This window comes from Nothoprocta perdicaria, unplaced genomic scaffold (assembly GCF_003342845.1).
Source record: "Nothoprocta perdicaria isolate Ctin4 unplaced genomic scaffold, notPer1 scaffold_234, whole genome shotgun sequence".
NCBI lineage: Eukaryota > Metazoa > Chordata > Aves > Tinamiformes > Tinamidae > Nothoprocta > Nothoprocta perdicaria.
Window position 1 is genome coordinate 984051 of NW_020455460.1, and position 17526 is coordinate 1001576.

General features: G+C 40.9%; 1 protein-coding gene and 1 non-coding gene across 4 annotated transcripts in view; both read left to right on the top strand.

Moving 5' to 3' along the window:
- AP1G1 (adaptor related protein complex 1 subunit gamma 1) overlaps positions 1–17526 on the top strand; it is a 39869-nt gene that overhangs the window by 20380 nt on the left and 1963 nt on the right. For 2 of the 3 annotated variants that reach the window (XM_026039629.1, XM_026039631.1), the window contains 14 exons: positions 88–186; positions 597–652; positions 1564–1677; positions 4986–5126; positions 5697–5751; positions 7266–7388; positions 7722–7811; positions 8306–8433; positions 9026–9130; positions 12794–12935; positions 13754–13880; positions 14339–14434; positions 14691–14851; positions 15739–15837. In XM_026039629.1, the coding sequence (XP_025895414.1) occupies positions 88–186; positions 597–652; positions 1564–1677; positions 4986–5126; positions 5697–5751; positions 7266–7388; positions 7722–7811; positions 8306–8433; positions 9026–9130; positions 12794–12935; positions 13754–13880; positions 14339–14434; positions 14691–14851; positions 15739–15837 (1536 nt within the window). The remainder of the gene's footprint in view (positions 1–87; positions 187–596; positions 653–1563; positions 1678–4985; positions 5127–5696; positions 5752–7265; positions 7389–7721; positions 7812–8305; positions 8434–9025; positions 9131–12793; positions 12936–13753; positions 13881–14338; positions 14435–14690; positions 14852–15738; positions 15838–17526) is intronic. The other variant, XM_026039630.1, reaches the window with a different exon arrangement.
- On the top strand, positions 2838–2923 carry LOC112947525. Its single transcript, XR_003249420.1, has one exon. It is a non-coding gene; the product is annotated as a small nucleolar RNA SNORD71 (small nucleolar RNA).

The following is a 17526-nucleotide window of genomic DNA, read 5'->3' on the forward strand; positions in this document are numbered from 1 at the left end:
CCCGCAAAGATCAGGACAGGACGAAAGGAGGACTGGGTAGTGTGTGTTGGAATCCTTCATCTTATGGGGCTTTCTTTCCCTCTCCAGGTTGCCACTAATACAGAAACGAGTAAAAATGTTGGAAATGCTATTCTCTATGAAACTGTGCTGACTATTATGGACATAAAATCTGAGAGTGGACTGAGAGTAAGTCTTTGTCTGTCTTTGCCAGGGCATTGTTTGTTTTTCCAAGCTTGCATTAGAGGGAGTAATTCACCTAGAGGACACATGAGAGCAAAGTCATTTCACCCAAGGGTAGCTGCATGATTGGCTCTAGATAAGACTAGCATTTGGGGAAATAAAAAAAAAAAAAAAAAGTGGGGGTGGGGAGGGGGGAAGATCTTCTGCAGACTGTTCCCTTTGGTGCGGGAGAGAGCTCAAGCTGTACTTGCCTTGGGTTTGCCTCTGCTTAGCCATCCTGTGAAGTTCTTTGTGTTATGCCCTTGACCAAGAACCTCAGTGGTAGTTTGACATGTTGCCTTTAAAAGTCTTCTTGGAACCATAATGAAGACTAACAGCCTTCTCTGCTCATTGACATTCCCTAACTCTTTCTGCAGGTGTTAGCCATTAACATCCTAGGCCGTTTCTTACTAAACAACGACAAAAATATTAGGTAAGTTGTATGAAGCATGTTCTGGCTACACTCAGCTACAAATGCTTGGGAAGGAATTAGACAAAGGTTATGCTGAAGTAGAGTTTCCTAGGAGAGTGTTGAGAAGGGCAGTTGGTGGGATTAGTATCACTGAGTTTCTTTTTATTTTTTGGTGCATTTTTTTTCTGTCAGTCTTACTGTACCCTTTCCCTTAGCTGATAAGTCTGAGTCCACAATTGAATTATTAGCATGTGGTAGTAATTCCCAGTATGGGCCAGAGTGTTTTTCCACAATAAACAGAGTCTCCTGCCTTGTCCTAGCTCTGGCAGCATTCAGTCAAGGTTGGCACTGGAGATCTGACAAATTTGCAAAAGAGAGTGTGTGTGTTTTTCTGGTTGTTTTGTTTTACGTTTCTGATTGCATACTGGTGGCAACGAAGAGTCTGTTTTGAGGTCTTGAAAGGATTTAATTACTCTTAATCTGGACAAAGAATTTATTGCAGCTGCCAGAGTAAAGTACCGTCTCTAAAAATTTTGTTTGACAATCATGGTACAGGTAGAAGGTACTGATCTTGGGAATGGTGGCTCATGTGATCATTTCAGAATATGATCTGAGGAGTTCAGCATTTAGTTTCCTGCTCTTTCCAAAATACCCTGTGAAAGCAGAGCAAGTAGCATGAGCCCAGAAATTGAGATAACTGCTTGTCTGCACAGCAGGGTATTGTTAGGTATTTTGCACTTCTCTATGGGAAATATCCTTTGGAGAGCCAGTTCCCCGGAAGACTTCCTTTTGATCTTAAATACAAGAGAATTCCATCCTGACCAAAAAAAAAAAAAAAAAAAAAAAAAAAAAAGACATACTAAAATTGAGGGAGTTGCATAGAAGTTGTATGGCGCTGTCAAGTAATACTTTGCCGTATTTCCTTATCCCAGATACGTAGCTTTGACGTCATTGTTGAAGACTGTACAGACAGACCATAATGCAGTGCAGCGACATAGAAGCACAATTGTGGACTGCTTGAAGGATCTTGATGTCTCCATTAAAAGGTAATTGAAATATCAGTGAAATACTGGAAAGATTGACAGCGTATGGAAAGAGAGCAGGATGCAGAGGAAAATAAAAGTAATATTAGTATTAGAAAGATTAGTATTAATGCATAGCATGATTCCTGCTTTAAAGAGAATTAGTAGAATGTGCAACCACCTTCCTAAGGAAGCTGCTTCTACATTTTAGGTATCTTTGAAAGAGGAGGAGTGCTATATCTTTTTTTTTTTTTTTTTTTTTTTTTTTTCCCCCTGAATTTTTCCAAAGTGGAATCAGTGGAGGTTGGATTGTAGGCCCACAAGAAGACATGAGGCATCTGCTGGAAGTTGGTCCTAACGAAAGCTATGTTGACATACTGAACTCTTTTGTTTTGTTTTCTTCCTTTTACTCATAATCCCCAAATGCTATTTAGTCATGAAATCTAACTTCACTTTTCTGTCAAACGTTCAAAGGAGGTAATGCTTATTCTCATTTTTTTGCCAGCTTCTGTACAGTTCCTACTGCTCTAATCTTTCTCCTCAGTTGAGTCCTTCAACTTTTTCATTGCCCAGTCTTTCTTTCAGAACTGTCTCCTGCTCATCGTTGTTCTTTCTATGACTGGTGATCTGAGTGCAGTTTCACAGTGGTAGGGACTGCTGCATACCTGTTGCATCTTGTGGAATGTGTATGCTGCAGGCCAGAATTTCGCTAACCTCTAGTCACGTTGTGTCTTTGAGAATTGCTGTTCATTCTCTTTTCTCTGCCCTGTCAGAGAGTGAATAAATGCTATATTCATGCTCATTGGCCTTTTTCAAATTTATGCCTCTGTTTTAATGTCTAGGTTTCAACAGTGCTGCTCATTTTTTTTCTGATTTGTTTCATGTTCTGGTTTCATTAAATCTTTCTGCTGAATCTTAGTTTTAATCATCTTGTGATTACAGCTAGATTTAGTAATCTAGCTTTACAATCTTGTTCCATCCCAAAAGGTAAATTTGCATCTTACATGGTGAGTAAATTTGTGTCTTGCATGTCAAACTGGTACTGCTGTTCTGTGCCAGAGCCTGTGTGGGGCTGTGGAATAGAAAAGCCCCATCTAAGTTTTGGATGAAAGTTCACAAAAGCATTTTATTAGTGCCCGCTAGGAAAACACAGGTATACTGAAAACACTAGAGCTTCGAGTTCAAGTGCTGTTGGGGGATGAAGCTTTGAGTGATCCATCGGCAGAGCATGATGTTGCCATGCTGACACTCGAGCTGCTGACAACACGCTGGCCTCATTGAAGTGATATTCTGACCGAATATCAGAGTCCCAGGAGACGTGTTCTGGTGGCTGGGACTTCACAGAAGGACGTGATTCTCTGTGTAGTTTTGGTTGTCATCTGTAGCATTGTTTTTTCCATCTTTTAACCATTATTGGTCTATGTATATGACCTTTAAGTAAAGTCTTGTCCATCTATTTATTATTATCAAATTAGTTGATAAGGTATATTGTGACAGAATTGAATTCTGTAGTATGATTGAAGGTAAGCCCTATGTGTTGAGATGAATGCTTTGTGTTAAGATTGTGGAGGACATTTGTGCACCTCTAATGCTAATTCATTTGCTGTAATGTGAGTGAAAAATTATGAATAAACATAGAATTCAGCAAAGTTAAGTGTGTGGAGTTGAGAACTGATTGGAAGAACGAAAGCAATTCTAGCGGTTCTCCCATGCATAGGTATAGATGATAAAAGGTAGCGATTTGGTCATATATTTCCACCCTACTTCTGAGCACCGTTTTTTCTTTTTTTAAAAAAAAACCCCACTCTCTCTCTAGGTCACTGAGCATTACTTCGGGGAGGAGGGGGGAACTGGGTAACACCTTTACAATTCCCAGTATTATAGAAATATTTCTTCCTACCAAGTAGCTAGGTAAGAAGCAGTGCAAGTTGGTTGTTTTCAGAATTTCAAGAATAAATAGTTTGTGCTTAATACCACTGGGTTGGGCAATATGTCTGATATATTTTGTTAATGTTTCATGAACACTGGGAAAATATAAAGCAGATAGGAAAGAGAACACTGTTTCCATGTGGTACCATGTTAACTAGCTTGATCCTGGAGCAAGGTGGAATCAGTGTGACAAGATGGCAGCCTAATTCGTGTCAGTCAATGTGATTTTGATGAAAATTGAGGTTAAATGAATATTGAAATCGATTTGTTTAGATATAAATTAGTAGATTTTAGGTCATTTCATGTAATATTTTGCAACATTTTTCTTACAACAAAGACTACACAGTCATTGTATATAAGTAGTTCAGTAAGTGGCTAGGTGATTTTCAAAAGGTTATTGAAATGGGGAAGTTTTTAATGTGCAGTAAGAATCCTTACTGTGCAGCACTGTAGTGTTTTGAGAACCTATCCAAATGAGAGGCAGAGAATAAAGTTGCTGATAGTGTGGAGGGCACACAGATCAGGGGAGGAGTTCTCACTGATGCTGAGCATTCCGTTTTAGAGCAATCTGGGATATTCAGTGAGGCTATTTTTAATGCATTAGTTTAGTGCATTTTAACATAGTTATGTTAAAAGTTACCAAGGTTATAGTCATAAGCCAAGTAATCTATCACATTTAAAGATAGTAGTCTTCATACCACAAAGCTGGTAAGGATGGAAGAGCAGTGCCAAGTCTGACGACAGAAGCTTCAGGTGGAAGGGCTAAGGGTAACCTCTGACTATTGGGTGAACACAGCAAGGAATCTCAAATTTCCAGTACTCTGTCTACTTGTGGTGTCAACCCATGGGAGAATGAAAATAAAACGGGTTCTGAGAAGAGCGTCAGGGTACCTTTGGACTCTAGAAATTTTTTGTAGTCTAACTGACAAGATATAATAAAACTTGTACGTTGGTATTTTATTTGGAAGTCTCCATAGGAGTCAGAAGAGGCCCCTTGTGGATTTAAATTGCTGAAATTGGAGAAAGTGAGCTGTAGCTTGGATAAGTTTCTTTTCTTGCAGTTGTTTGTCAGATATAACCAGCATATAATTACAAATACCTAGATGGTCGGAATTTAATGGTGATAAACTGTTTGGGGAAGTATATTTCTAGCCTTTGGAATGTCTGCTCAGGTGTTTCTAGAAAGTACTGGAGACTCCCCACTTCACTCCATTTTTTTTTTTTTATGGTTTGTATTTAGTGTTTGACTATGGAAAATACTGGAATGATAATTACAGAAGACCATTCTCCTAGGATAATGAAAATTGGTTTCTGTATTAAAATCTAAGCACGTTGAGTAGCTGGAAGATATTTTATGTGGAGTTTTTTGTTTGATTGTTTTGTTTTTCTGTCTCTTGTCTTAGGCGTGCAATGGAACTGAGTTTTGCTCTTGTTAATGGGAACAATGTCCGTGGAATGATGAAGGAGTTGTTGTATTTTCTGGATTCCTGTGAGCCGGAGTTCAAGGCAGACTGTGCATCTGGAATATTTCTTGCTGCAGAAAAGTATGGTGTCCATTTACTTGCATTTATTTATTTATTTATTTATTTGTCCATCCTGGGATTTATAAGTGTTGTACCCCCACACGTTGTCTCACACAACAGAGAGCATATGGATCATCTCCTCTTCATTTACTAGCCTGTGGTTAGTTTATCAGCTTTACTTATCCTGAAGAATAGGGCATTCTGCCTGTGGTGCTCTGAACCAAGGATTTATATGGTAGACATTAGATCATAAAGAAATCTAATGTGTTGATTTCTATCACTGTTTGGAGCAGGTGTTGTGTTGACAGCTGTGTGAGCTCTGTAAGTGAGATGATTTCATTAGTGTTGTACTATTGTAATCAGCAGCCTGATTTTGAATTATTGTATGTGCCAGGTACTGTTGTGCTGTTTCTTAATTATGTATTCATTCAGGCTTCCGGTGACAGCATGGATACAAAATGTCAAAGAATGGCATGATTTACTAGGAAGCAGGAGATGACTGAAATGGAAAACTGATAGTTGATCTTCTTGCTGTTATTCAAATGGTAATAGTTATTGCTCTGTAATTTGTGCCTTTTTTTTCTTTGATAGATATGCCCCTTCTAAACGCTGGCACATAGATACAATTATGAGAGTCTTAACAACGGTAAGTTCTCTCTCATGTGCTTACACAAGAACCCTTGGATTTTGTAAGAAGTTATTCATCATAAAGTGGTAGCTTTATTACCTGCCAGTCTCTATACCCACAATACACAAATGCCTTTTAGCACATACTTACATGAGTAAGGTATTGACCTAAGGCTGTCTGTCAGGAGGTGAATGATTTTTGGAAAACATATATGACTTCAGAAAGACTTCATGTAAGATTGAGTGTAGCAAGATCTGTATTTCTGCTGCCATAACCACATTTGCTTCCAGATCAGGCAGCTCCTCTGCTCTCTTTGCTTTAATTACAGTCCTTTTAAGGGTGAGTGAATACAGCCCTAAGTGACTTAGAAAGAGAATGACATCATGTCTTAGAACTCTTCCAAACTGAATTTATGAAAGCCTTACTTTATTTTTTTGTAAGCCTCACAACTAAGGTGAAACGTGAGTGTTTCAGCAAACCAGAGGAAAGAGGTCTTGCCAACTTGAGTTGGCAGTGTTTCCCAAGCTGAGGTGTGGAAAATGATTTTATCAGTGTGAATGTTAAAATTTGAGAAGTTTATCAGGAAGTAAGTCTCTGACTTGTGTGCTATCATGCAGTTGTGTACCTGAAAGTAGACTGAGAATTGATTTCAGTTAGAAGGTTAGCTATGAGAATGGCTTTCAAAATATTTCTTTTGTTAAAGTAACTTCTTTCTAAACTGATGGAGAAACCACTTATGAAATTGTTTCTATGAGACTACCTGTTGTTCTTTAGTCATCTTTTCCAGCCTACCCAGACGTACAGGATGAAAACAGAATGATGGTCTCTGCTTCCTGCTTTGGCTAGTTGGTTTCTAACTTAGTTGACCTACTTGAATCTGTTTGATTTCTTTCTTTTTTGCATATTCTTTTCTCAGTGCCATAAGCATATCTGAACAGAACAGTATTTAGGCAGTGTACATCTTTCCTTCAGCACCAAGGCTATGTGATTGTGTATTTTTGCATTTATTTTGCCAGCCTGGAAGTGGGCTGTTCCCTAGCTCTAAAATGCATCTTCCTGTCCAGTAACTAAAGAGTGCTGGGCAAGCAAGTCCCTGGGCCTTGTGCTGATTAGCATGGAATCTGACTTGAGAAAGGAATGAATAAGTTGCCTTCTGCTCCTAGAGTTTATTGCTTTGACTAAAGCCTCCTACTTCCCTCCAATAAAAAACGTTGTCTGTATTGCTTTCTTTTGTGGTTGTAAATCACAGGGCACTTCTATCTATCTCTGTGATGTCATTTTTATAGACATTCACAATATTGATAGCATAGTTTTCCTCTAGTATATCAGAGTGCTTGATGAAGATGTATTGATCTAATTCAGCTCAAAATCAATTATGAAGCACTTGGGGATAGAAGTTGCTTGATTATTACCTGCATGCACACCAGCTAGCCTTCTGAAGGACATCAGCAAGTGCTGTGTGTTATTGAGGGTCAGATAGTGAAACCGAACAACTTCTGCGTGTCTCTTGATTACACAAATACTTCTTGCAGGCAGGAAGCTATGTGCGTGATGATGCTGTTCCAAACCTGATTCAGCTAATAACTAATAGTGTGGAGATGCATGCCTACACTGTGCAGAGACTCTACAAAGCCATCCTCGGTGACTACTCCCAGGTAATACCCAGAATGACCAGCTTCAATTTCCTTGTTATATTCCAATAAGCGTGTTTCCTAAACAACTCAAGGAAAGTCAGCATCACACTGTCTAGCCCTAAAGGCCAGATTGCAGATAATATATGACTTCTTTCTGTCTTTAACATATCTTCAGTTCTTGCAAAGAATTCCCAGTGAAATCAAATACTCCTTTTTTTTTGCCATAGAGAACTTCCTTGACTGGAAGGAGGGTGAAACTTGCCCATGAAAATTGTGGTGTTTTACCTCATCAAAAAGGCATCTGTTTGTCTCTCAAGCATCTGATTCTTTTGTTTGTTTTTTCTCTTCCAACAGCAGCCCCTGGTTCAAGTGGCCTCGTGGTGCATAGGGGAGTATGGAGATCTTCTGGTGTCTGGTCAGTGTGAAGAAGAGGAACCAATCCAGGTATAGCTTTGGAAAGGAGAATGAGCATGTAGTTAGTTGAGCCTGGACTGCTTGATCAGCTGGTGTTTGGGAGAGTGCTTGTGCCACATACATAGCAATAACATCCATGATGCTGACTTACTGCACTGGAATCTCCTTCCCATGCTACAGGCATGGGCTCTGTCACATAACCGGCTTTCTCTCTGACTTATGCTGGGCAGTGCTCTGGTTTCGGTGCTAACCTAGCTTTCAGGGTATCTGTCAGGGGGTTTAGTGTGTTTGTTTGTTTGTTTTTCCAGTGATAAACCTTCTTTTCAGTGTGTGGAACAGGACCTGTATTTTAAAAGTAATATCATAAGATGCCCACATAGACACACTTGGCCCATGCATTGTGAGCATGTGCTGCTGGCTCACAAGGTTGCTGAGGAGGTAGTAAACACCCATTTAATAGAAGGCTATGGAAGGTTTGCTGCAAAACCTCTCTGTCTCAGCTCAACCTTTCTTTGCCTTTACAGGTAACAGAGGATGAAGTTCTTGATATTTTAGAAAGTGTCCTGATATCTAATATGTCTGCATCTGTTACACGTGGTTATGCTCTTACTGCCATCATGAAGCTTTCCACGAGGTTCACCTGTACTGTCAAGTGAGTTTTTTATGGTGTTGTGCCGCACAGGGCTTTGTTGCAAATATGTAGGCATCAGTTTCTTCTGTAAAAACAAGAATTTTTTGTGCATATCTTGCTTCCATGGTTTACAATACTTTTATCCTTATTATGTATTGGCTTTTACAGTCCTCCTTACCTTGTGGGTTGCACTATTGCTCTGATTGGTACCAGTTCCTCTCTGTTTGGATAGCCTCTTTCTGTGTGGGGTCTTAACACATATTGCCTTATTTGAAAATTTTATAATGGGAAAGAAAATCTGCATCTTTCCAGTTACTTTCTGTAATGATGGTGAGAAAAATAGTTACGTTTCTTCCCAATGACTTGTCTGTGGACAATTTATCCCCAGCATGATATGCTCTATGGTATATTAAATAGCTGTTGATTCTGTTGTAAAGAAGGACAGAACAGTTCAAAAATTTAGATTGCATAGATATTTAGTGAAATAGCAGTGATTGATGTTTCAAGTCAGAGGCACAGGATGTCTATTGAGCAGAGGCCAGGTGGTGATCTAGTGTCTGATACAGCTCAGTTCAGTTCTGGTAATTCCATGGCTCTTTATTTTGCTTAACAGTCGCATTAAAAAGGTGGTCTCCATTTATGGCAGCAGCATTGATGTGGAGCTACAGCAGAGGGCAGTGGAATATAATGCACTTTTTAAGAAATATGATCACATGAGGTAAGTGCTGATAAGCTTTGGTATTTGAAAAGACATGATTATAATCTACTCTGACTTCCTGGATAGCACAACCAGAGAGCTTTACCCAGTGATGCTGGTAGGATTATAGAGGGACTAGAATCTTTGATCTGTAGGGTTACTGAATGCTTAAAAAAATTAGCATATCCTGGGAAAAGATACTGTGTGATAAGTAACTTTTTCTGTCAAAACACAAATATTCTTTTGAGCTTGAGCTTGGCTAATTTTCATTTGCATGTGTTGAATCTTAAATGTGCTAGCCAAATGAACAACTGCAGATAACTTTTCCTTTGTCAGCATTTCAGCAGTCATTAGGTTCCACCTGATTTTAAAACTGATTTTTACAGAATCACAGAATGTTCAAGGTTGGAAGGGACCTCTAGAGATCATCTAGTCCAACCTTCCTGCTCAAGCAGGCACACCTACAGCATGTGGCACAGGGTGGCATCCAGGCGGGTTTTGAAGACCTCCAGAGAAGGAGACTCCACAACCCCCCTGGGCAGCCTGTTCCAGGGCTCTATCACCCTCACAGTAAAGAAGTTGCTCCTCACCTGGAGACGGAACTTCCTGTGCTCCAGCTTATGGCTGTTACCCCTCATCCTATCGCTGGCCACCAGTGAAAACAGCCTGTCCCCTTCCTCCCTGCGTTCTCCCTTCATGTACTTACACATGTTAATCAGATCCCCTCTCAGCCTTCTCTTCTCCAAGCTGAACAGGCCTGACTCAGTCTCTCCTCATACGAGAGATGTTCCATTCCCTTAATCATCTTTGTCGCTCTCCGCTTTTAATTAATTTTAAATTAATTAATTTAATTTTAATTAATTTTAAAACTTAAATGGTCATAAACATTGAGAGATCTGTTGACCTTTCATCCCTTCACATGCGTTGTATCCTGAATTCAAAACAATTCTTCTGATTCTGATAATACTTTTCATTTCAGAATATCTTTTTAATTTACTTTATTGTCCCTGTTTCATAGTCTGTGAGCATGTTAACCTCCTTGCACGTTATAATTTAGAGATCTCCTGTCTTCATTGTTTTACTGCACTGGTTGTTTCTCTACGAGAATTTCAAAACCTGCTTTGTTAGAATAGCTGTTCTTAGAATCGTCATTCCTGTGCTGAATACAGTAGTTAATTGAGTATACATAGGAGCATTGTCTCTGTTCCACATGGCACATAAGTTTGGAGGAAGTCTGTGGGGGTTAAATTCATCCACTCTGGTCATCTTTCTATAAGATTACGTTCTAAATGCTAATTTAAAAATATATTGTTTGGATGGGTGGGTTGGGGATAAGGGAATGCCTGATCTGGAAGAGGCAGAACTCCCATGTTTGTGTAAATATGGTGGAATATGATGACTTAGGCAGAGGAACAACCATTTCAGAGCCTACATGGCAGGACAGAGGGAAAATGAATGTCACTAGACTACATACACCTGTGTTTGTAGGGGCTTTCAAACCTTGTTTTGAAGGTATTTCACATTGAACCTTGTTTTGAAGGTATGGGATGGTTTTTCCATAGTTACCATCCAATTTTTTACTCTGTAGGACACATCATTGTGATTTTTTCTCTCTTCCCTAATCCCTTTAAGATCCATGCAGGAACTGTAATTCTTTCCTTGAAAGAGTCATATGAACAAGCTAGGACATGTGAATTGCCTAGAGCTTCACATAAGGGCTTGTGAATGAGTTTAGAAAAATACAGCATGAAAGACTTTTGATCTGATCTAACCACAGCAGACATCAGTGTCTGGTGATCAGCTGGCTCCTGATCAAATGACAGTATATCCATTCATGTTTTTTGCGGGGAGAGAAGAAAAGCATGTAAACTTCATGCAGTCTTCAGTCTTAAGAGTGAGAGCCCTTTTTTCCCTTCTTCCTTCCAGTGAAAATGTTGATGTTTAACAGTTTCTGCTTATTAAGACTTTATTTTTGGTTGAAGATGCAGCCAGCTCTTGGATTTAGAGATGCTGAAAAATTTAAAATCCGAAAGATGTATAGACAGCATAGCTTACCCATGCTACATACACCTTTCTGTGTCTTGATCTACCTGCCATTTTTATATTACAAACTGATTTTTGCATTTATGGACCTTTCCTTGTTTCTCTTGGTGTCCAGATTCTGGGTCTTCTCATCAAACTTGGTATACTTTTAGGAGAGTACCCTGAAGGATTCAACTTCACAGAATCACAGAATATTCAAGGTTGGAAGGGACCTCTAGAGATCATCTAGTCCAACCTTCCTGCTCAAGCAGGCACACCTACAGCATGTGGCACAGGGTGGCATCCAGGCAGGTTTTGAAGACCTCCAGAGTAGGAGACTCCACAACCCCCCTGGGCAGCCTGTTCCAGGGCTCTATCACCCTCACAGTAAAGAAGTTGCTCCTCACCTGGAGACGGAACTTCCTGTGCTCCAGCTTATGGCTGTTACCCCTCATCCTATCGCTGGCCACCAGTGAAAACAGCCTGTCCCCTTCCTCCCTGCGTTCTCCCTTCGTGTACTTATACATGTTAATCAGATCCCCTCTCAGCCTTCTCTTCTCCAGAGAAAACAGACCCAGCTCACTCAGCCTCTCTTCATACGAGAGATGTTCCATTCCCTTAATCATCCTAGTTGCTATTCTCTGGACCCTCTCGAGAAGCTCCACGTCCCTCTTATGCTGGGGAGCCCAGAACTGCACACAGTACTCCAGGTGCGGCCTCACCAGAGCTGAGCAGAGGGGCAGAATCACCTCCCTTGACCTGCTGGCAACGCTCCTCCTGATGCAGGCCAGGATCCCATTCGCCTTCTTGGCCACGAGGGCACACTGCATATGAGGGCACATGAGTCCATGGTTAACTTGGTATCAACCAGGACTCCCAGGTCCCTCTCCGTGGAGCTGCTTTCCAGCAGGTCAACCCCTAATCTGTACTGGTGCCTGGGGTTATTCCTCCCCAGGTGCAGGACCCTGCACTTATCCTTATTGAACCTCATGAGGTTCCTCTCTGCCCAACTCTCCAGCCTGTCCAGGTCCCTCTGGATGACAGCACAGCCCTCCGGAGTGTCGGCCACTCCACCCAGCTTGGTGTCATCTGCAAACTTGCTCAGGGTGCACTGTGTGCCCTCGTCCAGGTCATTGATGAACAAATTGAAGAGCACCGGGCCCAACTTTATCTCTTTGGAAAATGGAATTTGGTTAAATGATGTTTCATTTGTCCAACTTTTGCCTTTTTTTCCTATGTGGTTAATCTTTCTTCAAGGAGAAGTTTGTCTGTCTTGGCTCTGAACCAGCTGTGTGCAGAACAGAGCCATTGAGTGTCCTGTGCCTGCATTAATCCACCATTGCTCAGTTCTTTAATCCTTAAGTCCTTGAGGTTATGCCCAAGGTTATGCCAGATGTACAATATAAACTGTGTCAAGTTCTAGGACAGAGGGCAGGAGGGTCTGTTGTGATTTCCAGCTGTTCGCTCATGTGTTAAGACTGATGCAGAAGGTGGTGGATTGTCTCTGATCACCTTAAACTGACTCATGCAGTCTTATATTTTGCCTGTATTGGGTCCAGAAGGAAAAGGCAGGTTATTCTATGTACGTCATCTCCTGAGTGTGTGAGTCTTGGATTGGGATCTGGGAAGACGGCACAGTGTAACTATGTCAGCTTCTTTCAGGCCAGCCCTGCTTGAGAGAATGCCCGTAATGGAGAAGGCCACCACAAATGGCCCTACTGAGATTGTACAGACCAATGGAGAGACGGAACCAGCAGCGTTGGAAACCAAGCCTCCATCCACTGGATTGCAGCCTACCAGCCAGGTAATGGAAACTGGTCTGGGATAAGTTTCCAGTGTCAGACCACTGTACTTTCCGCTTTTCAACAATAACTTGATACAATCTCCTTCCCACTCCATGTCTTTTCCCTGTTTCTGACCTGGTGGTGAAGTTCTTCGTAAAATTCTTAAGATGGGTAGAGACCTTTAGAATTCATCTAGTCGAACCCCCCTGTACATGCTTGGTCATCTAGAGCATGATATGCAGGGTCGCATCCAAGCGGGTTTGAAGATCTCCCAGAGAAGGAGATTCTACAACCTGTTTTGGCAGCCTGTTCCAGTGCTCTGTCACCCTCACTGTCAGGAAATTGTTCCTTAAGTTCCTGTGGAACTTCTAGTGCCTGAGTTTGTGGCTGTTTCCTCTAGTTCTATCACTGACCACCACTGAAAAGTGGTTGGACCCATCCTCCTCGCTCTGTCTCTTAAGATATTTGTATACACTGATCATTGATTGTATCATACTCTACCTTAAGGATTCTAATACTATGAGCGTTTGTGGAGAAGAGGTTGTGAGAGGAGTACAAGAGCAAGATGGGATGTAGTCGTGTAAAAGACTGACTTATCTCAATGTCCACAAACTCTATGTTTTACTGTCAAATAATATACTGTCACTATGGTCCTGAGAGCATGGAAATTAGATCTTTCATGGGGTATATAACTGTGGCCAGCAGCTTTGTTAGCCTTTAAGCTGAGAGCAAGTGGAAATCATTATTTGCAGAGGAAAGCAGCAGAGAATTGAGTTATGTCCAATATATATGTGTGTGTATAGATATATATATACTGTTATGTCCGCTTTTTCATTAGGCGAATGATTTGTTGGATTTGTTGGGGGGAAATGATATAACGCCTGTAATCCCCACTGCACCTTCAAGCAAGCCAGCTTCCGCTGGTGGAGAGCTGCTTGACCTCCTGGGAGATCTCAACCTACCAGGTGAGCAGACTGTGTCTCTTGGAAGGCTAGACCCTCTCTTCTGGAGTGGGAGGTCAGCCTAATTGCCAAAGATAGGAGGGATGGCTAGCAAGACTGAGTTCCTCAATCTATCAAGTCTTCACTCTTACCAGAGTCTATCAGCATACAAGTGGGAGTCAGTGAATGAAGTCACCAGCTGACTCTGATTTGTTGGTGAGTCTTAGGAGTTTGACACTCGAGTCTGGAAGGCCTTTCCCGAGAGGATCAGAAGGTGAGAGGAGCTGATTCTGTTTAGATGCTCAGAGGAGCCAGTCTTTTATGGTCAAATCAGAAAGGAAGGATGACAATGTAGAGCTTTGTGAATGGAAACACTGATAACGCTGCAGTTGATCTTTAAGAAGGGGTAATTAGCCTTTGGGGGTAATTAGCATTTATTTTCTGACACTTAAGTTTTATAATGCTCCAACATTCCCTTTTAGGTTCTCCTGTCTCTGCCCCTGCTCCCCAGATATCACAACCTCCGTTCCTGCTTGATGGGCTTTCATCACAACCTCTCTTCAATGACATTGCTGCAGGTATGGCTATGTAAATCCTAAGGCTAAGGTTTGATGGCACTCAACTTTGTGAGGAAAGATAGGCTGGGTAACAAAAAGTGAGGGTCTGGGAGTGTTTGGGAGGAAACTTGTAGAAACTTGTTAAAGGTATGGAGGAAGGAGCAGGGGGTGCTTAAACTTCAGAGGAGCTCAGATCTAGAGTAAAGTGATTGAGTAAAGTGAATACTAAGAGTGATCTCCAGAATCTCCATATCTACTGCTCTTACGTTTCCTGCAGGAATACCCTCAATTACCGCATACAGCAAGAATGGCCTGAAGATCGACTTCACCTTTGAGAGGTCAAACACCAACCCCAGCGTCACTGTAATCACAATACAGGCCTCCAACAGCACAGAGCTGGATATGACAGATTTTGTTTTCCAAGCAGCAGTACCAAAGGTAGAGCCACCTAGGGTGACTGTGGAGCTGGGTTGAGGGCCAGCTGCAACTATTTTACTGATCTGTGCTTTCCTACAGATAGAAATGAGCAGCATGAGTAACAAGGCAATGAAAAGCTATTTCTGTCAGTTTGGGCTTTTTCTGATGGGACAAGTTCTTTTAAATACACTACATGCTAAGGAGGTTGTTAATCCACACTAAGAAAATGTTAGGTCAGAAGGAAGACCAAGACGTCATTCTCTTTCTTAAGAAACATGTTGTGCTTTTTGCAGCTATTAATAAATGAGAAAGCAGTTGAAATTATTGGCTGCTTATAAAATGAGAGATGAAAAGTTTCCAAATGATTATTAGTAGGAGTTCTCCTTTAATGTATTTTGTCTTTTCCTCCTCTTACACAGAGTGCAAGAGATGGATATTGCCTTGTTTGTAGTAGAGCAGACCACTTAAGCAGGGCAAGATTGTTCTTCAAGTCTGGGGAAATATATTGACTTTTGGGAATTAATAATGGTCTAACTTTATTTCAGCTAGGTTTTGTATAAGCCACAGGAAGTAATTAGTGGGTAAAATAGATTACTAATTTGGAAGTTACTGATGTGTTGAGCAGCCTTGACTAATCCTCTGAGTGTGGTGCTTTAAACAGTACATAACCACTCACTTTGACACATTACATAAGCCCTTGTCCTCTGGTATTTGTGCCATCTGGATCTTGTTCATACAGTGCTTGTGGGCTGTAGTGGGCTGCAGTGATTGACTTCTTGATCCTGACAGCATTTATATATGGCCGCTAATTTTCTTTGACTTCTCTTGATGCGGAAGAATGATTTAATTTATATTCTTATCTAGTTAGGCATCCAACTGTTTCTTAAAAGCCTTTGTCCTTTCTTCAGACTTTTCAGCTGCAGCTCCTGTCTCCCAGCAGCAGTGTCATCCCTGCATTTAACTCGGGGACCATCACACAGGTTATTAAAGTCCTGAACCCGCAAAAGGTGAGTAATTCTGAGAAGAATTTAATAAGATTGCTGTCTGGAAAATGAGCATTTGTGTATGATTGGTTATGGATTCATCTCTGGGAGACAGGGACTGATGCTAAGGAGTGATGTGTTGAAATGACAAGTCATTTTGTTCGAGGTTTGGAAGAATTTATGAAAAAGGACTCTTTGCACTAGTTTGGCTTATAATTTAGCCTAAAAAAGCTTCAGTGCTTTGCTGTTTTGAGTTTCTGAAGTACTTGGAAACTGAAGAAAGGAGGTGAACTTTTCATTTATGCAACATATACAAAGATAGTCTGAAGGGAAAGTGTCTTAAAAGATAAATATATGTAAAGTTCTTCCTTGCTAGCTGCAGCAGTATATCTTAAGTGCTTTTTTTGTGTAACAAAGTTTGACTTTTTTAAGGTCTGTTTTCTCAAGTTGTCTCAAGTTTGTGTCTAATATGTAGTGGGTGTATTTTTAAACAATTGAGGGGGAGAATCTTTAACTTAATTTTAGTTCCGTTTGTTTTATAGCCTTCAGAGAAAGGCATCCAGGACTGAGGAGAAAAAAAAAGACTTGAGGGCATGACTCATGTCCTTTAAAAAAAGGCTTTGCAAGTGTTCAGAAGGCATCAGAAAGAAAAGTAAAATAGAGATTACTGTTTTCTCCTCTGTGGAACAGCCTTAAGATTTTCTTACCTTCTTAAGTTTTTTGCAGATTAACACTTGCGTACTTCCCTGGATATGTTAAGTATTACTGCTAGACTGATGTGCAAAATAGAAAAATTCACTGACGCTGTGAAAGATTTCATTTAAGTGACTGTCTTCTAGAGCATAATTTACCCCCTTCTTACCCCCATCTCCATGCAGTGAGTTCCCTTCTGCCCAAAGAGAGCAAAATTCAAGGGTAATTCTTCTCTTTTATGTTTTGTACATATTTACATATTTTAGTGAAGCTGTAGTACTGAAGAGCATTTTTCAAAGGCCACCTGAAAGCTGAACTTGGGAGATTTTAGGAGTTTTCCTGTAAGGGGTGAGGAGTTACAATACGTCCATCTCACTTGGGCCCACAAGCCAAAATATACTTAGATGGTGGGAGGCTTTCTTGCTGGGATACCAGGACACCTGTGAACATTTGGGAATGGTGAGGTGCAAACCAGTGTTTCATTGCCCTGTGCCCTTGACCACTTCTTCATCTAGTTCTTCTATACCAGACATTTGTACATCTCTTATTATCATTTAGTCTGCTACTGCCTGAATATACAGCTTTGTAAGAATCTTGCCCATTACACTGTGTAGCTACCAGGAATAGAAGGAAGGGACCTCAGAACTGGTTGGCTGTTTAGGAGGTAGGTTTTTCTCTTGCCATAGTTGTGAAAAGGCCTTTTCACCTGAAATGGCATGGAGTGTGTCATTCCCTCTTGAAGCTGATGAGGAAACTGTGATCATGAGGTTGAAAGGCTCGCAGGTCTCTTCAGTGTGGATGAGCAAGATTGCACTCATACAGTAGGAATGGCTGGTCTCCTCAAACATGACCAAGTTTAACAAAAGCTAAAAACAGATAATATTGGTGGTCTAGTAGTAAAGGACAGTTTCCTTTAGCCTGAGGCTAGATAGGGCAGTCCTTGTCTTCCCTCCCTCTGCTGTTTTTCTGTATTTCCCTCAAGGTTTTGGTTGGTATAGGGAGAAGAGGCTGAAGTAGCCA